This window comes from Diuraphis noxia, unplaced genomic scaffold, assembly GCF_037042655.1.
Source record: "Diuraphis noxia isolate RWA-SAM2 unplaced genomic scaffold, SU_Dnox_SAM2 contig0005, whole genome shotgun sequence".
Classification (NCBI taxonomy): Eukaryota; Metazoa; Arthropoda; class Insecta; order Hemiptera; family Aphididae; genus Diuraphis; species Diuraphis noxia.
Window position 1 is genome coordinate 39233372 of NW_028301715.1, and position 25718 is coordinate 39259089.

General features: G+C 24.5%; 1 protein-coding gene, 1 long non-coding RNA gene and 1 pseudogene across 3 annotated transcripts; all 3 read left to right on the forward strand.

Annotated features, from left to right (window-relative positions):
• Positions 1–540: 540 nt before the first annotated feature.
• LOC149055329 (uncharacterized) lies at positions 541–3115 on the forward strand. Its single transcript, XR_016191986.1, has 2 exons — positions 541–1299; positions 1557–3115. It is a non-coding gene; the product is annotated as an uncharacterized LOC149055329 (long non-coding RNA).
• Positions 3116–3781: 666 nt separating this feature from the next.
• LOC149055330 (uncharacterized) lies at positions 3782–11101 on the forward strand (annotated as a pseudogene). Its single transcript, XR_016191987.1, has 6 exons — positions 3782–4132; positions 4760–4903; positions 6788–6868; positions 9591–9699; positions 10218–10407; positions 10924–11101. The product of XR_016191987.1 is annotated as an uncharacterized LOC149055330 (transcript).
• A 6246-nt stretch (positions 11102–17347) lies between these two features.
• Positions 17348–21038, forward strand: LOC149055331 (uncharacterized). Its single transcript, XM_089229542.1, has 3 exons — positions 17348–17513; positions 17704–17844; positions 20329–21038. The coding sequence occupies exons 1-3, from the start codon at positions 17348–17350 to the stop codon at positions 20520–20522; spliced, it is 501 nt and encodes a 166-aa protein (XP_089085668.1). The 3' UTR covers positions 20523–21038.
• Positions 21039–25718: the final 4680 nt, after the last annotated feature.

A 25718-nucleotide genomic window follows, 5' to 3' on the forward strand; every position in this document is an offset into this window, starting at 1 on the left:
ATGAAATTAATCCTTGCATAACATATCATAACTTTTCATTGGACATTTATATGTTTATACTTATAAATAATTTATCCTTTTCCTTGAATTACTTTTGATTCACTACTAGGTATTCCTGCTAGGTAATCTACATAAAATTTAAAAATCAAAGTACATAATTTAGTTACTTAAAAAAATATTTTATGAATGTTAAGTTTTTAAGTGCTTATAATAATATTATAAAATACACTGAATACATTTGGAAGTTTATATTAAGTCAATCTTAAAAAAATAAAAATAAAAATGTATAACAATATAATTTACTCTTTTGTTATTTTAATGGTAACTTACCGATTATACCGAGAGTTCTTCATGAAATATTTATTTTAATATGGTTAAAATGATTGAATTTGTTTTACATTAGCTCTAACAATTGCTAGTTTTTTGGAAAACAATTGTATATAATTGTATTTTAATTTATATGATTTATGCATTTTACAAATTAAATATTCAAATGTATATCATACTTAACAATAATATGCTTTTTTTTTTTTTAGAAGTGTCTCATGGTTGGTTACATCAACTTAATTGGATAGCACAAATAGATCCAGCTAAATGCCCAAACAAATGTGGTAAATTTTATAAAGGTCCTCATAGAAAGCATAACCTCAGACAACATTTGGTGTATGAATGCGGTGTTATACCAAAATTTCAATGCAGATTATGTGACAAGCGTTTTTCTAGAAATCATCACTTAAAATTTCATTTGATGAGAATACATAAAATTATTAATTAATACAATAAAATGTATTTAATTATTTTACTTCAAAATCATTTAAATGCTGGATTTTTATCTAAAATATTAATTTTTGTAATTAAAAAAAATATATTAAATACATTTGAGAGTATATAATGGCTATCTGTAAATATAATGAATAAAAATAAAAATGTATTATTATTTAATTAATTAATATATATTCTCATGTTGGTGGTTTGTTGATAACTTACCAATTATTATACTGATTGTTCCACAAAAGCTAATTATTTTAAAATATCAATTTATTAAATGGCCATTACCAACAAACATTAGTAGACTTTTAGAACCTGCTTGTAAGTGCTACGCATGAAATATAATTTTTATAATTGACGCTCATTTCAATTTTAACAATCAAATTTATCTTGCACAACAATGAGTGTAACAATCTGATGTTAAACTGAAATTTCAATACATTTTATGTTATGTTTTGCTAGTACTGATCAGTTAAAACTGGATTTAGAAAAAATACTTATTTAATATTAAAATGTGTTTCAGTGTGTCTGGTAAGTACGATAATATATATTCGTATGATGTCAAAAATATTATAAAATATATAATTTACATTTTACACTGTTCTACTATTCTGTAAATTATTTTTAGAAAAGTGACATAATTGAATGTGTATTGAATTAGCACTAATAATTGTTAGTCTTGTGGAATATATTTATACACATGCATAATAACTTATCTAATTAACGCATTTTACAATATTCAATTAAAATATATGCCAATTTAAAATGTTTTGATTCTTTTATTTTAGATTTGTCTTGCAATTGGTTAACTCAGCTTGATTGGACAACACAACTTGATCCTGCTAAATGTCATAAATTGTATAAAGGTCCTTATAGAAAGCGTCATCTCAGATTTCTCATGAATGTGGTGTTATACCAAAATTTCAATGCAGCATATGTTTCAAGCATTTTTCTAGAATTCCTCAATTAAAATCATTTAATTAGAATACATAAAATGATTGTTTAGCATATGTGTGTCGTATTAAAAATGTTTATAATACAACATTTAACTGGTACCAAATGATAATTTATATTAGTATTTAATTTGTCTTGATATATTTTACTGTGTTACAATACTTTTAATCACAATTCTTATTTAAAATAATAATCCAAAGTAATTTCAGTATTTCAGAAATGTGTTCAAAATATGCCGTAAAAAAATTAAATAATAATTAACTAGTACATACTCATACTTTTAAATAAAGCTATAATATTTAATTAAGATAATTGTTAGTATAACATGTTTTGCATAACTGTTTGTTTAAAATAAATTGTGTTATTGAATAATCAAATATTATTTCAATTACTTAGTGTTACAAACGCCATTATTATTAGTATTTTTTGCTAATCTGTTTTGTGTTAATAGCTTTAAATTTTGGTTTTTAATGAACAGTGGCGTGGCGAGGTAAAAGTTACATGTGGGCGAAGTAGACTTAAAGAGGCCCTTTTAAAAATTTTTTAACTTCTGTCATATTTCTCTATGGTTAATTATAAAGCTCTATGGAACGCGAGGCCCTTTGAGGTGTGAGGCCGTGGGCAATGGCCCACACCGCCCACGCCTAGCGCCGCCACTGTTAATGAATCAGTAAATTGTTGTTCATTGTAAATACTAATATAAAAAGGGAACAAACTACTTTATCTAATCATTTGTAACATAAATCTATAAAAAATCTGTAACTTACATAATATTTAAAGTTTCAGAATTTATAAGTACATGCAATTCACTCCCCTAAATTTGTTATACTAAACATTTTTATTCCCAGTCGAGTCTCAATAACTTATATTTAAAAATAGTTGAGCATAGATAACTCAGTCATATTTTAAATTTTATCATTAGAATCAAACATTTGTTTTAAAAGCAGAGAATTCTTCAAAAGGGAAAACCAGTAAAGAAAAAAGAATTATAATTCTTTTAGGATCAAATATGATTGGCACAGATAAAATTAAATCACTATTAAGTAATACATATTTTATAGGAAATGAGTTTTAAAATGTTATCTTTTAATTGTAACTGTAGTTAATAAATAAACAATAACTAAACATATAATAATATGTAACTCAAATTAGTTTGTATTTAAAAAACAAATTCAAGTTGTGTAACTCAATAAACACATAAGTCAAATTAATTTTTACCTCCCTTGAAATTCGAGTTATCGAGACTCTGCTGTAATTAAAACTTTAAAAAGTATGGCTTTTTAATTTACTTAATCATTTAACACATTAACTAATAAGTTATCAGTAATTATATATTTTAATAGTTAGTATTACAAAGATTTTAAGCTATTACTAAATTGTCATATTTTATTTTATTTAGGAAATACTTTGTTATGCTATGCTGTATGCCCTAATAATTGTGGTCAATTATATAAAGGCTTTTATCGCCAACAACTTTTAAAAAGACATTTGATGTATGAGTGCGGTGTCCATCCACAGTTTCAATGCGCATTGTGTAAAAAATATTTCACCAGGAATTCAAGTTTAAGAAATCATAAAATAGGAATTCATGGAATAATTTGTTAAATTAATTACATATTGACTTTGGCTTAAAATATAAAAGACAATATGTGTTGAATGACGGTATTTTATGATTAAAATATATATGAAAATTGAAATCATTGTATAATATGTTTGTATTCAATTTCCATGAAGAGATTATCCATGTTTATAATTATTGTATTACTTTAAGCAATGAACCATTTTCATAGTTTCAAATACTATACAATTTAAATTAAATATACTACTACTATCTATAATTGTTATATATACTTGCTTTATTTCTTCCGTTCTTTATGATCTTCATTATTATTATTATTATTATTATTTTTATATATATATATATATATAAAGTATTGATTGTGTTTGTTTTGTTTTATTTAAAATAAAAACTTTTAGTAAAAAAACAAAACATTTTTTTCAAATATAGAAGAGTAATCCATATTATTTTTTTATCTACATTAATGTGTGCTCTGAACAGGTAAAATAACTAATGTGTTATTAGACTGGTGTGCAACGCCAGATCCAGCAATTTGTCCAAACGGTTGTGGTCACTTCTACAGAGGAATTAACCGAAAAAAACTGTTACGCAGGCATATGGTCTACGAATGTGGTGTGCCATCTAAGTTCAAGTGTCCCATTTGTTCAAAACGTTTTACAAGAAAATCAAATATGAAAGTACATGCATTTTCGGTACACCAAACATTTTTGTGACATTAATTTTACACCATTCATAGCAGTCATTCCATATGTCCTAAATATTTTAACCTTTTAAGTTGGAGCACAGAATTACAGAAGTATTTCATAAATTGTGATGATAACAAATTAGCCAGTGAGTGTTTTATACCCAGTATATACCAAACAGGATTAGTCATTTAGAAAGTATTTACAATATAATAATTTGTGTTTTAATAAGATACTCATTATTATATATTTGTTATTGTTATTGGATAAAAATTTAGTTAGTTGACATTAATAATAAGTATTATATATTTGTTAATATCATACATTTTGTTTGTTGAAGTTTTAACTAATATGTTTTAGTAATAGTATAACTATATAACATACTAAAATTAAAATAAACTGTACACGTTTCATAGATAATTTACTGTCATATTTTATTAATGTTAAACTAAATTTTGTAAATACAATTTTTTTTTTCGTAGATATTACCTATAATATTATTAAATAAAACCAAAAGTACTATTAAAGTTATTTTTAAAACAATTTTCATGAATATCATGTGATTTTTTTGTAGGGATAAGTTAATTTAGATCATTTTTTAAGTAAGCCACGACTATAAATCAGCATAATCTTAAGAATACTAGAATCTGTATTACAATTATTTTACAATTTCTACAAAAAATACAATTTTTATATTAATTTTATTAGTAATAGTGTACATCTTACTTCATAATTTACTTATTTTTATCAATATATCTGTATTATTTTTGTTTAGTACCTACAAAAGATATGAAGATGTATACAATCAATCATACAAACAATTATAAGCAATGACATTTTTATGTTCTATTAAAAATTAATCCACTTCAGTCTTCAAGTGAACGTTCATGATAAATCAAAAAAAATAAAGTACATGAAGGTAATCAAATAAAATCATCCATAGCAATACAATATCAATATTGTTAAAACTGTATTTTGTTCTTTGAAATTAATTGTATGATAAAATGTTTGATGTAGGTATGGCAATGTTAAAATTGTTAATTGTTTTCATTTTTCATCTAATATTTTGATTTATGATGTATTATTCTAATTAAAATTACATTAATATCGTTTTTAATAATACTCATATTTCATATGTATAGAATATAATAAATAACAATTTTACTGTCTATATTATGTACATATAACCATTGCCACCAAGTTTTAATTTAAAAGTAACTAAACAATTATTTATGTTTATATAAATGTAATATACACAAATACTACAATTATTATGTTTTTTTTATAAATTATAACTATAATTATTTATACCATATAACATTAATTGATTATATCAAAAATCAGTAATTCAACAATTAAATAGTAGACTGTTTGTTACTTAAACAAAATTTAGTGGCCCATGGTTGGACCATTAATGTTTATTGAAGTATTCAATTAGTAATGTTTTTAAGTAACATGACAATAGTCCATAGTATTAATAGCAAAATAAATTTTACTTGTCATGTTTAATCTTATTGGTCCATTTGAAAATCCAATAGTAAGTAACTAAAAATGAGTAGTTATGAGTCTCTAGGCATTGATTTGTACTATAATACAATGCATCATTAAATTCAAAGTGGAGTTCAATTAAAACCAAAAATTTATAAATTTATAATTTCTTCAACACATTTATGTAGGATTTTTTTTAATTTTGATAAACTAGGTAGTACCACCTTTAGATCATGTTTAATCTTAATTTTTAAGATTAACAGCTAAAAAGCATTTCTTTTGTCCAAAAAAATATTAACAAATAATAAATATACTGATAATTTAAATAAAAACATATAATTTTAAACTTAGTATGCATTATTCTTTTTTAGTTCTATTATTATAATTTTGTTGATTACGCCTTAACCATTGTTGCTAAAATTTCCAATAAATAACAAATAACACATGTAACTACTGAATATGAATTATTTTCAATTTGATACCATTCAGTGAGATGTAGCTGTGAACATTTTTTTTTGTGAGGGAGAGGGGAAATATTAAATAATACCTCATTTTAAAATAGTTGGTTCTAATGGCAGTTGAAAAATTGTATATTAAATTGTGCTGGATATCCAAACGAAAACATATTATGTAATCAAAAATAAATATGTATTAAGCAGAAGAAGAAGAAATACTTCGGGCAGGGACAAACTTCCTTTTTACCACTACCTTCTGCCCATAAATATGTCAATGATACCTTTCACAAATGCTTAAAAGTTAATATTTAGAGATGTGAAATATGCAGTGGAAGAATGATTATATATAACTCATTAAGGCTTTTCACAACAAACATTCATGGTACTACTTGTTCTCAGTTGCACATGAATCATATACTAACTATTTAGTTATCAAATAAAACATAATATACCTAATGCCTCGAATTCTGAATAAGAAAACACCAATATAAGAATAATAAAGTTATGTATAAATATAACTAAATATTAAACTTTAAAATATAAAAAAATAGATTAAATATGGGTCAAAATAAATTATCAAACTTTTTCAAGCAATTATTTTTTTATTATATGAATGATAAATATATAGTACATGAATTTACGTAACGATGATTCCCCCCAGCAAAGAGTCATAATCAAACAAAAACACAATTATTTTAAAGTTATGTAGGAGCTTACATATCGGGTATTTGATGTAGTACTAAAATTTTAATTAATTTTTCTTCTGATTGTTATCTTTTGCTTGTTTGCACATTTGTTGTATGTATTTTACATATAAAATATATCCACTAACTTTTAAAATAATTTAATTGTTATTTTAGGATATTGGTTGGCAAACTTGGATTTCTTTGCAAAAGATGATCCAGCCAAATGTCCAAAAAATTGTGGTCGCAGTTATAAAGGTATACACAGAAAGAAAGTTTTACGGCGTCATTTAGTGTATGAATGTGGTGTAGAACGGAAATTCATGTGTAACATTTGCTTTAGACGTTTTTCACAAAAATATTATTTATCTACTCATTTGGGTACTGTTCACAAAGTTTGAATACTTAAAAATTCTTCTTCTTTGATTTTATTGTAAATATGTTGCTTAGTCATGTAGGTAAGTTGTATAGGTATACTATAAAATATGTTATTATATTAATATACTACTTGTATTATAACAGTAGGTAAACTTTAGATTTATAGAAAATGTGATCAATGTTTGTCTTAAATGTATTTTTGAAGTGATAGTAATTTTCCCATTGATCAGCTACATTTCTGATTTGGGATGATTTATAATCAACCATTGTAAATATATATATATATATATATATATATATATATGGTGAAACTTCCTTTAACGGACATCCCAAATAACGGATTGAATAATTTTGAGAGCAGCAAAATGTGTAATGGTAGACTGTATATATATATATATGTGTGTGTGTGTGTTGGCTGTGTTGGCTGTGTTTTTAATTAATAGTAATTATGTTTGTAAATCAAAAATCAACTAAACAATTTTATTGGTTTTTGAAAGAAACTCATCTTGTATTTACATTTATTTGTTGAGTCACTGCTTCAGTATGTTTATTTAAAATAACAGTATATTATGTTATGTTGTCAAAAATCAAAGTTAAAAAAAATCATCAAACAAGTAAGTAGTTCATTAAAAGGAGGTTTTGTATTTTAAAATAATTAGGTATCTATTAATAATAAAATGAAACTATTTACTTTGCAAATAATCACAATTTCATCTAAATGTACAATGTACATGTTAGTTTTAACAGGGTTTTAACAATTTTTTGTGAACTTCTCTAAAATTCGAACCACACAATAATTGAAGAAAATCTCCTTAATATTTCTTTATCTCCCTGATAAGTACTTTTTTAAATATCCAATTACCATTTGGCACTTTTCTATTTAAATATTTAGAAGAACTAAGTGAAACTTTGAGACTATAGAGCAATGTTTCCTAAAGGGTGTGCCTCAACAACTTGAACTTTTATTATTAAAAAAACAAAAACATTATAAAATGATTATGTTTATGTTTAGTTAATATTTATTCAAAGTCTGTTGTGACTTATAATAACAAACAATAATGTGCTGCGGTTGAAACAAGTTTGGGAACCACTGCTCTAGTGAATTATTTCCCTATAATAAGTATTTTTGAAGACAATTCTTACAACAATCCATATAAAAATTGATATAGCGTAAATAACTAAAACCTTTATTTCTGTTCAGAATCCAAAAATAGATATTTTGAATATTAAACCAATATATATATACATATTATAAGTAGGAAATATTTTTAGTAAAACTATATTATATTCATAGTCATATAAACATTTTTTCTAAAGATATCCAAGTATAAAAATGTTGAAATTTGAAACATATATATTGTATATTATTTAATTATTTATATGATATGAATAATTCAAACGTTTTTTATTGTTTATACAAGCTCGTGATATACTGATATGTACTTTATATTTTCAATATTTGTAAATGAATAATCACTAAATTTTTATATTATAAACTGAAAATTCAAATCCTATAATTTTATACTAAATTGTATGTAAAAAGAATCTAATCGTAAATAATTATACTTAAAAATTAATATCAGTTAGACAAACTTGTTTTACTCATTTGAAATATTTATTTTACATTATTTGAAGTTGTTACAAAATAACAATTTTGGAGTAAAATTAAATTTTCAAGCATTTTTGATTTCACATTCTAAAGTAGAATATTATTCATGATATTTAGATCTATAAAAATCAAATTTCAGACATAGATTTTATTATTTACATATAAATATTTAAAGTTTAGTTGGCCATAGTTGTAGACTACAATTTTGTAAGGTACTCTGCCCATTATAACATTAAATATCATCATTCGCAGCCAATGACCTATGTTGTCGAGGCCTTGTTCTTTATATAAAAAAAAAAAAAAAAAAAACATTAAATACTTACATTTCACGGTCTATTATATTATATAAAAAATAAAGTACTTCAAAAAATATTCTGTTTTAGAAAATGAATTAAAATAGCATGTTTTAGATTTATGTATTATGATTAAAAAAATATAGTAATAGTTATATTTTTTAATATTTCATGATAATGTGAAAAATATTTTCTAAAAAAATTATTGTTTTTAAAATGTTGAGTACTTTGTTATGATGTAATTAATTGTTCTAATTTATCAACTATGAAACTATAAATATTAACGTCATATTATTTATAAGTCATAACAAATTTGTCAATACACATTATTGTAATCTGTTGTTTGTATATTTTAACTTGATTGTTTTATATGTTGGTACTGTATATTGGTAAAACATTTTTAGCTTGTTTCATATTCATACCTCATCTCTAATACTCAATTTATTTGTTATAAAAAAAAACAAACCCAAATAATGTAATATATTTTATAAACATTAAGTTATGTTGTAAGTAATACATTTATTGTTTAATTAGAAGAATTAAAATTAAATAATTGCAAATAAATATATATATATATTTTTTAAAGTGTCTTAATTTATTTTTATTTTAAATCATAGAAATCTAATGGACTCATTGTAATGCAAATTTGTTTGTAACTTCTTTATTTTATTTATTTAATCAAAATAACTTGTGTTTTTAGATAATCATAAAACTGCAGAATCCAATAGAATTTATTATCCAAATCTTAGGAGCCACAGCTGTAGAAGAAGATTATCCAGCAAATATAGTCTCAATAAGCATATTACATATTAATGTGGCGTGAACTATAATATAAATCTTATATTTGTCAAAAACGATTCAGTCATAAATCAACTATAAAAACGAATTATCTGCTTATACATAGGACAATAATTTAATAAACTATTAATTTATAAATTTATTATAATTATAAATTATATTTAGACTATGGCTAATATTACTTAATCATTGGAATCACTTGAAATTGTTGATAAACAAATATCTTTTGTAAAGTTACAAAAGCAATTCATTTTTATTTAGTTTATATGTACATAGTCATATCAATACTTTTTATATCTATGTAAGAAATTTATATTTATAAATAAATTTAAATCACTGTTTGATAAACTTACTACTACGGTGTATACTGTATAGTTATTATAATTTATTTTATTGCATTTTCACTATAGATAATTCTGATAACTATTTATATAATATTGAATAGTGTTATTACTTTATTCAATAGTAAACTATGAAGTATTTATAAACTTGTTTGTAGAATTAATACCAGTTATATATTTTATAGGTTATCAAGAAATTATGCAAACTTATAGGTTGTATTGTCCAAAAGCTTGTGGACATAGCTATATAGGATCTAACCGAAAACACAATCTCAAGAGGCATTTATTATACGAATGTGGAGTGAAACTTCAATTTCAATGTCATCTTTGTCAAAAACGATTTAGTCAAAAATCAAATATGAAAACACATTGTTTATTTAAACACAAAATTATAATTTAATACATTTTATTTAGATCATAACTATTATAATCTAATAATTTCATAATCATTTAAAAATAATAAAACATCATCATTTTATCAATACATGCTATGTTGTTATTTATAATTGCTTATTACTTATAAAATAGTGATAAATAAAAATCCTTATATAGAGTTACAAGTACAATTTATTTTAACTTGTCTTAAAAGTACCATTAAATTTATATTCGACAAATTGGGACTCAATATAATTTATTGGTTGATTACTACTTTTACAGTCTACTATTATTATTAGATATAATTGAATTATTTAGGTACACGTATAATTTATATTTAGTTTTATTTTATTATTTTTTTTATAATTTTATTTTATTTTACATTTTGACTATAGATAATTCTGATTTATATTAACTAATTATAATACATTAAATAATGTTAATGCTTTTTTGAATTGTAAATATTATAGAGTATTTCTAAACCTTTTTGTAGAATTGATACTAGTTATATATGTTATAGATGATCATGAAATTGTGCAAAATTATAGGATGTTTTGTCCGAAAGATTGTGGGCATAGCTATGTAGGAGCTTACAGAAAACAAAATCTCAAGAGGCATTTATTATTTGAATGTGGAGTGGAACCAAAATTTCAATGTTATCTTTGTCAAAAACGATTTCGTCATAAATCTTCTATGAATACACATCTTCTGGTTATTCATAAAATATGTCCTTAATATTATTTGGTTAAAATGATAAAAAAAAAAGTTTTACATTTTGTTATGGCAATTAAATAATAATAAAAACATGTATATGTATATTTATGTTCACTTATACATATATTTATAAATTTATCTGTAATTATTTTTATTATTATTATGTATGTATTAATTGGAAATGGCCTTAATTAAATATGCTTTTATGATTTGGTCTTAAACCTCTTTTCCATACACATATATATGGTATACTTTATAACACGCTACAAATTTAATAGTAAATGTCTGCTTAATATGTTATAATTATATTTAAATAAAAATAACTACACATCATACTTATTATTATTGTTATTGTTTTTTTTTTTTTTTTTTTTTTTTTTTTTTTTTTTTAATAGTAATCCATTCGGGGACCATGATATATTTTGATGAACAACAAGAGCATTTCCCAAGTGTAGTAGATAGAAACGAAAAAGGAAGAAAAAAACTTCGAAGATGCCAATTATGTGCACTGTCTGGACGAGGTCGAAAGCGAACACATGTATTTTGTGCAGCATGTCCGGGTCAACCTGGTCTCTGTGTTGATACATGTTTTAAAGAATATCACAAAGAATAATGTATTGTATTATGACTTAATGATGTTTATATGTATTCAAATTATTTTTATTTTTATAAAAACTACAGTAGATTAAAAATAAATGCCTATTAATGGCATTAATAGTATATAATAGCTATTTAATATTTTATTTTGTTAAATGTTCTGTTATAGCATAGTATAAAATCTATTTCTTTTTTACATAAAATTCAGATCACCTATATGTTTTTATTAAAACTTTTATTTTGAACATTCCAAATACCTTTATATTTTGTATATACAAGCTTGCATGTGTATGATTAATTAATAATAATAATAATGAATAAACAAATATTTAATGTTTCATAAAATTGTTTTTTGTTATCTAGTGTACCTATATTTTATTTTCCTAACTTATGTTTGTTAATATTTTAACTTATTCAAATTTATTACATTTTACTAAAACTGTGATTTTTATTTAAATCTTTCAATTTTTCAGATGCAATAATTATTTTAAATTTATTTCTATGATGATATACTTTAATCACGGTGTATATTGGTTATTGTGTATTATTCTCTATATAAATAAAAAAAATAGTTAATAAGTTGAATAAGTAAAAAGTTGAATATTTTCAATACTTACCTTTCCTATGTATTTATTATTATTTTGTTTTAATTAAATATACATTTTTTATTCTTATTATTATAATGATGGCTTTAATTAAATAATTAAAAATTGTGTCCAACCCATTCAAAGGTATTTTAATTTCCACACGCTTCAACAATATCTAAAAAGCTTTTACCCATAGAGTCACATTTTTGCAATATTGGGTCATATATATATATATATATATATTCTAATGCTTTTTGTCCCCTCTAAATTAAGGTAAAAACAAATAGGAAATGGTTGTACATAATTCTGCTTTCAATAGGTGGTATAGAACATTGTTTTTTCTAATTTTTGTTTTTTTCTAGTGAAACGTCCTGCAATCTTAAATGTGATTGATATATCAAGTCACTTAAACTTACATTATCCACACATTGTAGAAAAAAACCAAAAAGGACAAAAGAAACGACGCCGTTGTGTTTTGTGTTCATCTCGAGGTCTTGGACAGAAACGCACAGATGTGTTTTGTTCCATTTGCCCCGGTAAACCAGCACTGTGTCCTGGCACTTGTTTCATGACTTATCACTCAACCAAACTTTAAAATTTAAATCATTCATCAATGGTTGCACTCCACTTGTAGTTAAAAACTGCCAATGTTTATAAAACTCTTGTTAAAGTATTTTTCAAAAAAATAACATTATTATATAAATTATGATTCTTAAGTTTATTGTAGTATTCATTATTAATAAGTGTTCACCATATATTATTATGTAAATCAAACACTTATTCCTTGTTGAGTAGCCCTCTATTGTGAACAAAATTGGGTATGCATATGCATATTGTATATAAATGTACAATAGTTTTATAAGTTTTGTTATTGTTTACAATCAACTTTTATTGACTAATAAACATTATTTTGAGCAAATTTGTGAAGACTTATGCTAGCAATTAAGATTGCATATTTACATCCTTTCATCAAATTAATATTTGGTTAAAAAACTTTTGAGGTTTATTTTTATTTTACAGTAGTAGCTTCTATAATGACTGGTGTATTAAATGGTCTTTATTTATAACAATATTGTATTTATTTTCATTTTACTGGACATAAATGTCATCAAATACCTATCAATTAACAATTAATAAGGAATATAATTGTATGATATATGTTATTGTAAATTTGTATGTATGGTATCTGAGTAATCGATACAATACTTAATCTTCCTTATGATGATATACAACATACAATTTTGATATAATGTGATTTTTTAGATTCACTCTTTACAATTAATACTTTTTCACATACATCATAACAATTTTTTTTTTTTAGCCACCATTATTCCTGATCCAGTTTATTGTCCAAACAATTGTGGCCGTTGTTACAAAGGTATAAAAAGAAAAGGAAATCTTAACAGACATATAAATTACGAATGTGGCGGACCAAAAAAATTCAAATGTATTTATTGTTGTAAACGCTTTGTACAAAAATATGAACTTAAGAAACATTATGCTTATATGCACAATGTATATGAAAATAATGAGGTTATTTTATATTAATTATGTATAATATATAATTACTGTAATTTGTATTGTGGTTGATCCTTCTTTTTACAATTTATATTTTTATTTAACTTAAAATGTTTTATGTCCATATTTCATACACTTGGGTATATTAAATACTACAAATCATTATAAATATAATATATGTACCAATTTATTTATAATGTTCATATGAGCTCATACATCTGCAGTAATCAAGATTTAACATAATACTTATCATGTTTATATTAAATTTTGTAAATGCAAGCATTAATAATTTAACATTTATTTTTATTTTTTTTATTGTCGCTATCGCACCTTACCCTTGTGATTCTGTAAACATAATTCATAGTTGAGAAGTAAAATGAATAAAAAAATCACCAAAAACATCAATTAATATTTGTTGAGCTCTGTTATGAATTTATGATACCTTTAAAAATAAATAAACCTTAGGTTTACCAGGTATTCTTGATTTTACCATTTATTTATGCGCGGAAAAGTTACCCAACTAAATGTATCGCATTTACTGTGAAGTCCCTATTGGCAAATTTCTAAGAAGGGTGCAAGCGGTAATTGGTAACAAACTCAATACGGTGAACGAGTCGCATAGCAGCAAAACTATTTAAGTCACGAAAGCGTATTAATTAGCGTTTTGTAGATTGGATGGCGCCTGACGTTGACAATTATTGGCAATAATGCCATAATGGCAATAAATAATAATGCAATGTTGCCGTGCCAATGAAAATTTTAAACAGTTCTTACAATGTCAATGCCAAAACAAATTAAGTGTTGCCATCTATCGGAACAATTTTTTTTCAGTGCTATTTTTATTATTATTTTGTTTTAATTTTAGAATATCGTAGTATTATCACAGAATAGGTGAAATTTTATTTTAATTTTATAAAATTTCACCTATTCTGTGGTATTATTATAAGTTATCAACGATTATATAATAACAATCAATAATATTATTAACCACGGATATAGCTGATACTATTTATAGCATGACTAATATCAAAGAACAAACAAGAAACGACACTCTGCCGTGTGATAACATAGTGGAGGCTGGCCTTGAAGTTACGATCGAATTACTGGAGGCTCCACCTTGAAGTTGGTACCGATTTTTGTTTACAATAAACCACATGTATAGTAAATGTAAAATGACAAAATTGTCATTATAAGTAAATTTTAAGGTTTGTTCTTTGTTATAAGTTAATTGTTAACTTTTAAGTTTCAAATGTAACAAAAATTATTGTGTATATTATTATATTTACAAAATCATGAAAATAAATTAATTTGTTATCAAGAATCAAAATTGTTTAATTTCTTATCAAAACTTTTTGGCCAACACGGCGGCACTTGGCGGCATCCAAGGTCACCCATTTATTTAACATAAAAAGATAGGGAATGTCGTAGCCCTGCTAATATCCATACTAGGGTTGCCAACCGGCCGGTATTTTCCCGGCCCGGCCGGCAATTCACATCCATAGACTTAAAAAGCCGGTTGCCAGTATTAACCAATAAAAAGCCGATATTTTCAAAATAATAATTTTAAAATTATCTGAACGAGAGTTTCGATATATATAATATTATATTAATATTATATCGTTTTTGTAAAATTGGTTATCATATTGCTGTCAAATCATACCTATATAATCTTAATGACATTAGATGTCTATTGTCAACTTTGACACTTTTATAAGTAGTAGGTATATATTATAACGCCGTGAAAAATACCGCTAAATATACATTTAAAAGTTTATAATTTACTTTACTTTATTTAATTATTTAATTATTTTATCATAATGTAATATTAATATTATTAAATTTATTATTTTAAAACTATGTAATATATCATTCAATTTATTATTTATACTAATATCAAATCAATTTATCAATTATACTTATATCAAATAAAAATTTACTGAAATTATGCCTTTTTTTTTTTTTTTACTTACACTTGGGCCGGTATTTTCCAAATTGGAATTTGATCTTCTTGTTTGTTATTAGTTGGTTAGGTTTTCTTAACTCGGCATGCGTCTACAATTTTATTGCAATTATTATAATTTTGTTGCTTAAAATATTTCCTGCTAGTTCTACCAGTATAAAAGTATAATGTTAAACGCCTAAATAGGACAATTAATTAAACCCACGATTTAAGATATCTTAAATCGTGATTAAACCGTATCGTCAAATCAGGGGTACGACACTCTGTGCATTGGCAAAATCGGGTGACTGTGGCCTTGAACACGGTCTCCGGGAGGGCGTGGCATACGTTATCAATTAAATATATCATATCAATATCACCGCTGAACATTGATTACCACAAAATGATATTTGTAGTTTGTACAGTACTTAGTAATTTTACCAAGTTTGAATGTTTTAGCATTAAAATGTAAAATAAATTATTTAATCAGGGCCGGCGTTAGGGGGAGGCAAAACGGGGCATTTGTCCAGGACCTCGTGCTTAAATATATTTTGTATAAAAATCTTGCAATAAAATAAAACAAGAATATAAGTAATATTATATTAAATATGTATAATATTTTGAAAAGCAACGTGGTGCGGTAAAATTACAAAACCTTTGTATACCTTAATATATATTTTGGAAGTTGTCTGTTTACTCGTATGATATGATATGTAAGTTGACGTATTACACATACGTTTAAAAGTAATCATTGAACAGTTGAAAATTGATAATAATTAAATATAAAAATATTTCCCTAAAGTATTTTTTAATACCATTAAACATCAGATGTAACTAGGGTCAACATTTTGGAAGAGCTTAACTCTTTAATATATTAAATTTAATTATTAAAAAAATTGTTTTATTTGGGACATGTATTTTTGATAATTTTTCGTTTTTAATTACACCTATAGTCTATAAATTATAGATAACTATAGTTATTGCCTTATTGGTTAAATAAATTAAATAAGTTTTGCACAGGCCCTCGCAAAAGGTAGCGCTGGCCCTGTATTTAATTAATAACTCTAATGAAAAAAATATTAAAATACTTTAATTAATGGCTTATGTAATAACAGGATATTGAATTTAGAATAGAATACTAGGTTTAAAGAACTAACATATTATAAATTTAGTTTGGGATAAGCTGATTTGGGATAATGGCCCATATTTGTTAGGGCATACCAGACACTTTACAACCATAATGAAAATTATTAATTACAAAAAAAATTGAATAATAAATTAATAAGTAATAATACTAATAACAAATGAAAACGCTACAACTACGGATTACGGGATACAGAATATACAGCCATATAGGACAGGTGGTTAATGCCGCCTGGCCATTGCGTTGTATCCGTTTTTAAAATTTCGTAACAAAGAGGGATACACGTTGCCAACATCCTATCAGATTACGGATACGGTGCAATTTTTAGAGTCCAATACTTCATACCGTAGGGATACGTAAACCCGCACAGCTGATCGACCGTCTATTCTATATTGTTCTGTGGTCAAATCGTCCGATAGATACCAATATTGTATATCACTTACCATGGTTTCGGTAGCAACTTTCTGGTCGACGGTACTATCACGTCCGCCGGTAAAATACGGTTTAATTACGGTGCGGTGCGGTACTGCGGTGGCTTCTACACGGCACACGCGGCACCGGGCACGCCGCACGCGCACGCTGCTGTCGTTAGTTCGTTACTCTTTACTTCGTAAGTCGACTAATCGTTGGTCTGCCGCCGCAGAAGTTATTGTTGATTCCTACGACTCGCGACTGCTCTAAATAAGTTTAATGATAAATTAATATTTTTTGTTTAAATGTATTTTGCGATTTGCGCCGAGCAAATGTCCATCCAATTGTACGTAAATTTATGATAAGATACGATTAATAATATTACTGAGTGTGGAATCACTTAAACTATACGGATGAGGATGACTTTCGGTCAGATGAGGGTCTAAGGTCTTGTAGCCTAATAGTCTTGTACGTTCGCTCATCTAGTCCGACGAAACGTTTTGCCAGTTTTCCGAGGGCAACGCTTCAAGGTAAGACGTACTAAAATCATCGTGTTTAAATAGTATAGTTAGCAGTCGATATCGAAGTATTTTATAACAATTAACTGAATTAACATTATTTGCAGACGGTATCTTTTTTTTCTAATTTTATTAGAAAATGTGCTATCTGTACAAATTAGGCACAGTAAGCATATGTGAGCAATGAAACACCAAAAAATAAAATAAAAAACATCGTACCTACTAATGTACTCTTTTATTCGTACAACCGTTAGTCGTGTAATAGTTAAGTAATTAATTAATTTGTTCAGGTCTAGTTTTGTCATAATCCATAATGGGTAATACTAAACGCAAAGTCTCCTGGAAAAAACTCTATAATTAGAAGAAAATACATGTATTCTGGTCCCCTCGATAATTCAAACGTTTGTCGTTGGGACACACTATAATTCAAATTTGTATGCCATAATCCTCTATAATTCGAATCAAAATCTTGCTATCACTAAGTTAGAGTACAATATGGACCAGATTGTGGCCAGAAATTTATCACAAAAAAAAAAACAGATTTCTCTAATATATTAAGTATAATAATATAGTAAATAAATATCATTTAATAATTGTAAAATATAATAATATGTATTTATCAGTGGCGTAGACATGATTTCTGAAAGGGGGGAGGGATCAAAAAAAATAAAACCACAACTAAATGGGAGGTGAAAATTGGAAAATCCCCCACCTTCTCAAAATGTTTTTTCTAAGGTACCTAGTTTAATGTTTATGGTATTCATGTTTAGCATGATTATTTAAAGTCTAATAAAATTAATAAAAAATAAATTTTAAATATTTATAATATTGAAAAATTCAAAATGTGTAAACATAACTTTATAGACATACGTCATACATATTATATATATAATATACTGTATATTATTGTTGTCTCTATAAATAATAAGATAAGCTATAATTAAGCATAATCGTAGTCGTCAATCGTCATCAACCATTTTGACCAAATAAATATTACTGTTTACTTTGCTAATTTGCTATAAATAATTAAAAATAAAATTATAATGGTATTCAGTAATCAGTTTATTGAAAAAACTGTCAAAATTCAGTAGCTCGATAGATTACAATTCACAATATGAAAAAATATTACATTATAGTGCATACTACATAATGTAAGCTAAAACAAAAAATAAAGCTAATGGGAGGGAGGATCTGACCTCCCAGTCCCCCCTTTTCTACGCTACTGGTATTTATAATAAATAAACGTAATATGTAGTATGTACATACGTACAATTTTTCACTTCATTTTAATTTTAATTAATTTTTTTCCACTCGATTATTCGAACACTTGCTAAATCTAAAACTTATATAAATCAAATTTTTAACTCTGTCCCTTGAACTTAAAATAATCAAACGACTGCTGTATTTACTAATAATTATTGTTATTGCACATTATGTACTTTTAGAACTTTGATAGTTTTGTCTAAGCATGTTATGTTGATTGATTTTTGTATCATAAGTAATTTATGTTTATCATAATTCACATACGGATATATAGATATATATAATAATAATAATATAGGCTATATAGCTATATTATTATATTATGCTTCATTTTGCTTGTACACTCTATGTAAAATTATCAATTATATAAATGTATGAAATATAATGGAAAATAATTTAAATATACAAGGCAAACTTATCAAGCATGCTCAACTTCAAATTTACTTTTGATTATTTATCTATTTAAATTTTGAAGTATATTGACCAATATTAAACTAATACCCTTTCAAAAAGTACTGAGAATTTTCCACCATTTAAGTAGATTTGTACTATTGTAACAATACTAGATAAATATTTTTAAACCTACCTAATCCTATTTCTTATAAATTAATAAACGATTGATTTTTGAAAATGTTGATGTACATAAACAAATCAAAATGTATACAAGTAGTTTTGTTGACTAGAGTAGACTTGTTTGATCAAGTATTTGAAATATGATCCTTGTATACTTACTTAAAAATGTTTAAAATAAGAATTTGAATACATTTATTAGGTATTTAAGAAAAAATGAGAATGGTGTTGTGAATCCTACTGTATGTTGTCTATATCAGCGGTTCTCAAACTGTGGTAGGCATGGTGATAGGATGGAAAATTAAAAACAAATATTCGATTCTTGTTCTTGGTGTATCGATGATTTTACAATGTCGTGTGTTTTTTTAAATATTCAGATAATAAAGGTTAGATTTCAAGGAAAATACATCAATAAATAAGATATTGAATAGGTATAATCGTTGATATTGTAGATATTTTTAATCATCAGTGGTACACGACTGATTGATAATATACTATATCAGTGGTACGCGAAAAAACAAGTTTGAGAACCACTGGTCTATACAAACTAATGTTAGTTTTAAAATTTACTATTCTGATTTCTTAATAATATTATGATTCCTTTATTTTGTAGCATATTTATAACATTGAATTTATAATTTGAAAATTATTGATTTTTTTCAGAACACATAGATCCAATTGAATGTCCAAATTTGTGTGGCAGATCATACAAAGGCAAATTTCAAAAATCTAGTCTCAGGAGACATCTTATTTACGAATGTGGAGTTGATCCCCAATTTGAGTGTCCTGAGTGTCATAAACGATTTGCTGATAAGGGCAGTATGAAAAGACATGCTATTAACATTCATTATAGATAAATATATATTTTAGGTAATATAAATAAAAGTTTTCAAAAAATAAATAAATATGTTTACATTTTTAGGTAAGTCACTTTTTATTTTATAAATACTGTTAACAAGTTGTTAAACAAGTTTCACATTTATTAAATATAAAAACTGTATACTTAGCTAAATTGATATATTTTCTTTTTAATGTAGTTTTTTATGATTATTTTTATTGAATGTTCATTATTCTGTATTGATTTTATTTGAAACACATAATTTAAATCTTTGGATAGAGTCTTAATGACTTCATTGATTGATATTTATTGTTCTTAAATTACCTATGTAACAATATTCATTTCTATGGTTTTCAATATTTTTAATTAGTTTAGGAAGGTTTATATTAAGAGTGAAGTTTGTATTAGTATATATGTATACTTAAAAATGAGATAATGATTATAAATGTTATTTACCCAATATTGCTGTGGCGTTATAATAATGTTAAGACATGAATTCTAAAATAAATTATAGATTAATCAATTTTTTCAAATTAAATAAACATTATTTTATCCTTTTGCAGATTGAAAAGGAGTAATTAATTATGCAGATATTTACTTTAATACCGAGCAAATCCTGATAAATATATAGTATTATAATATTTTAGCTTTGTGTTTTTTTGCTATATTTTGTAATATTATATCAGCACTCTGTAATACATCCAAGTATTTACAAAAACATTTATTTTATTATTATATTTTTATAATCATCATTATCATATTTGTATTGCGAATTAATGTATGTATTCAATATTGTATTTATTTGCTTAAAATTGAAAATGTAACTTAAGTTTGTAAATTATATCTAATTTATAAATTATAATTTCAGAACATTTGTTACCAGATCCTCTATTCTGTCAGAACAATTGTGGACGATATTATACAGGAAAAAAACGTAAATCGAGTTTAAAGAGACATTTAACATATGAATGTGGTATTGATCCTCAGTTCAAATGCATATATTGTCCAAAACGTTTTACTGTGAAAACTAACATGAAAAGACATGTCCTTTCAATTCATAAAGTTATTGAATACGTTTGAGTATTTAGTATAAATTATCTTTTATAAACAATTCAAAAACTATTATTTTATTATTTCAATAGCTATCATATGGAAGTTTAAAAATATGTTATTTATTATGATATTCATGTTTAAATTTGTATTATAGTTTAGATTAAAAAAAATATTTTAACTTATTGAAAACCTTACCTAAGGTTTATGATAATATTGTATTGTTTTAATTATAAATAATTTTAAATATATCACTTTTATACTATGACTGGGCAATTGTTGTTTCTCACCATTATTTACTTATTTATTAAGATAATGTTTTAATTAATTAATTGTTCATAAATTATATCAATAAAAAATTGTCTACTTTATGATGTTAAAATGTACAAGTTATTTTCAGCTTGGGAATTTCAAAATGTCTTTAATTCATTGTATTTTTATTACTGTTGAAACATTTTATATCCCCTTAAAAAATAACAAATTTTCAAAAAAATAATGTATTATAAGCTGAAAGCAATAAAATATTTTGTATACTACATTTCAAATCCTTAAATATAACATTAATCTGAATTCATGTAGTTAATCTTATAAACTTACATTAATAAATTGTTAGGATGAATTCCATTTTGAGATTGTACATTATTAGATTTTAAAACTTTATAAGTGCTTCATGTTATCTATTTATTTACAAACTTTACTAAATTCTGCCATATTGATATATCTTAAAAATATTCAAACAAGATTTTATTATTGACTATTCTTGAAAGATAAAATTTTAAAACAATTAAACCAATATTGGTTTTTGCTTTTATTGGTTTTTGCTTTTATTGTTTTTTTTTCAATTATTGATCTATATTCTATACTAACATCAATAATGGTATATTCTTAAAAAAAATTGTTTGTTTTTATAAATTCTTTTAGTAATTTAATTACTCTTGACCACTAGGGTTTGGATATTAATACAAATGTTTAAACAAAAATTATAGAAATCATTGTTATTTATGAATTTGCTTTTTCCTCTATTAATGTTTCTTTTAGTAATTTAATTACTCTTGACCACTAGGGTTTGGATATTAATACAAATGTTTAAACAAAAATTATAGAAATCATTGTTATTTATGAATTTGCTTTTTCCTCTATTAATGTTTTTTTTTACATTTGTAGTGCTTTTTGTACTATTTATACTGTCTTGGATTCTGAACCTTACTTATATAGATTAATTTTATAATATTATATTTGATTTGTTTGTATTTAGTCTGTGATTAAAGTGTTAATATGTAGACTAATAATTTAAACACTTATAATAATAATAATAATATTTTTTTTTTCAGATCTTTATACTTGTCCAAGATTTAAGTGCCCAAAAGAATGTGGTAAATCGTACAAGAACAAATATACACTTAAACGGCATTTATCATTTGAATGTGGTGGTAGAAAAACTTTCTATTGTAATCTGTGCAGTAAAAAATTTTCACAGAACACCAATTTGAGGTCACACATAGCATTAGTCCATCTAAAATTGTATCATAATTATTGTTTAAAATATAATTGAATATGTAAAACTATAACTTGAAAACCATTCAATTTTTAATTTATATTCATATTAATGGTACAATTAAATTAATATAAAACTATAGTGATTTGTTTGTTTTTATTCTTTTATACCAATGATACCCAACCTTTTGTCTTTGGCTGTCCACATTTGTAAAATATTACCTTCATATGGCCTACTATTAATATAAATTGAATATTTTATTACTATATTGTATCTTCCAGTTGTATACCCAATACAATAAAATGTTCAAAACAAAAACAGGCCATGCATGGGACATCATTGTTTTATACAAAAGTTGTGCTTGTTGGACTCACAGTCAATTGATTTATTCATCTATTGTAATATTACTAAACAAGCTAATTCCGTTAATCATCCACATTATTTACCATAGTAACACAAAAAAAAATTTCTGAATTAGACTCAATATACTGGTTATTAATGATGTTTAATAATGTATGTCTAATTTATGACTGAATCACTCGTGATCCCAACATACATTTATAGATATCCAACTGTTCATTTAGTTGATTTTTTAACATTAAGTTTTTGAACTATGTATCCATTTTTATATGACCCATATACCTATAAATATAATAAAATAATACATATTTAAAAGTGCATGGTAATAGTAAATTAATAGCCTAATAATTTATCTATGTAACTTATATATCTTTTTCTTATTACATACATATATATTTTGTTCTTTCCTTCTATTATTGAGTCACTCATCTAATGGACTCCAATACTTTGATCCCTATATGTGAGTCAAATAAGTGGTAACTGCATTAGCAATTAATATTAATAATCATCAAAAGAAACTTTAATAGAAATAATTCAATCATATATTGTTAATTAAAAATATGGGATAAGTGACATACCTAATCAAAAATGAATAACACTAATTATGTCTATTACTATTTATTGTTAAAAATTGTATTTCAATTTTTACCTCCAATTTCAATTAATAACTAGAACAATTAAAAAAAAATTGTGTTTAATTATCACTAAGCAAATTTATGACAAAAACTGCTTTTAGATTCTGAACGAAGTGATGAATGTATTGATTTTACAATGATGTGTTTTTTTTTTTTTGTGTGTGTCTGTGTACAGCGTAACTAGTCGAAATAATGCTTCGATTTCAAACTTTGGGGGTGGTTTCCGATGTAAAAGTGAATATCCTTGGTGCATTATAGAGGTCAAAAAGTAAACATTTTCCAACAGTTTTCAAAAAAATCGATTTATTTATATGGTTGTAATTCAAAAACTAATCACTGTAAATACTTAAAATTTTCACCAAATGTTTATGTTAGTGTTATCTATATACAGTTTAATTTTCACAAATTTTTTACACTTTTTGAGTTATTTATAGACCACCGAAATTTTCAACTTTTTTGAGTTTTTTTTTTAAGTGCCGGTAAAAAAAAATTGGACGAGCAAAAAAACTTGAAAATTTAATACAAGGTTCCTTATGAGTTGTTCTTATTGTAGCTAAAAAAAAAATTAAAAATCGTTAGTCACAATTTTTTTTTATAAGTGTTTATAGTTCAAATTTTTACGAAATCTGTCGAAAACGCGAAAATTTGCAAGTAATTTTGCAGTTGAAAAATCTTAAATTTTTTTGTGTTTATAATTAAGGATTAAAAATTCAACACAAAGTTTTCTATTAGTTTTCCTTCAAGTAGCTATAGAAAAAACTTGAAACATCATTATAGGAAAAATTTTAAGTGCGTTTGAATTTTAAATTTTTACGAAATAGCATAACGATAACGATTTATCCTCAAACGATTTTAAATATTTGTTATCATACAAAAAATATAAGTCATAGGTCCTTGAACATTTTATTAGTTATTTAGATTGGAATTTTCTTTACATGATTTAATTTTCAAAATATTTTGACTTTTTTTGAGAAGACAACTGAAATTTTCAATTTTTCTGAAAATTTTCTTCTGAAGTGTCGATAAAATTTTTTTGGCCCTATCAAAATACTTGAAAATTTAATACAAAATTCCTCATAAAATATTCTTATAGTAATTAAAAAATTATAAAAATACATATGCACAATTTTTTTTTATAAGCATTTGAAGTTCAAATATTGACTTAATACGTAAAAATTACGGCAATTTTCAAATTATCATCTTAGATAGAATAAAAGTTTTTCTTTTTAGATCTAAGATTTGAAAATTTAATAAAAGGCTCCTAACATATTTTTACAATAGCAGTTGAAAAATAAAAGAAATGCATTGTCACATTTTTTTTTTTTTTTTACAAGCATTTAAATTTTAATTTTGACAACACGTAAAAATCACGAAAATTCGCAAATTATTTTAAGCTAGAAATTCATAAAAATTTTCTTTTTAAATCTAAGATTTGAAAATTTCTAATAATCTATAATATATCCTAGACAGATAAACTGTCTCCGTTCAGAATCGTTTTTCGTATACAATGATACCTATCATTGCATTCAAATTTAACCTACCCTAGTCAGAGATCCACCCCAACCCTATTGTACAGCAGAGCGATACCCACTTACCCGCTTTTTTTTTTATTAAATGTTATTGTAAGTAATAATATTACTTGTGCTTAATTGATTTCAAACAATGCAAACACAAA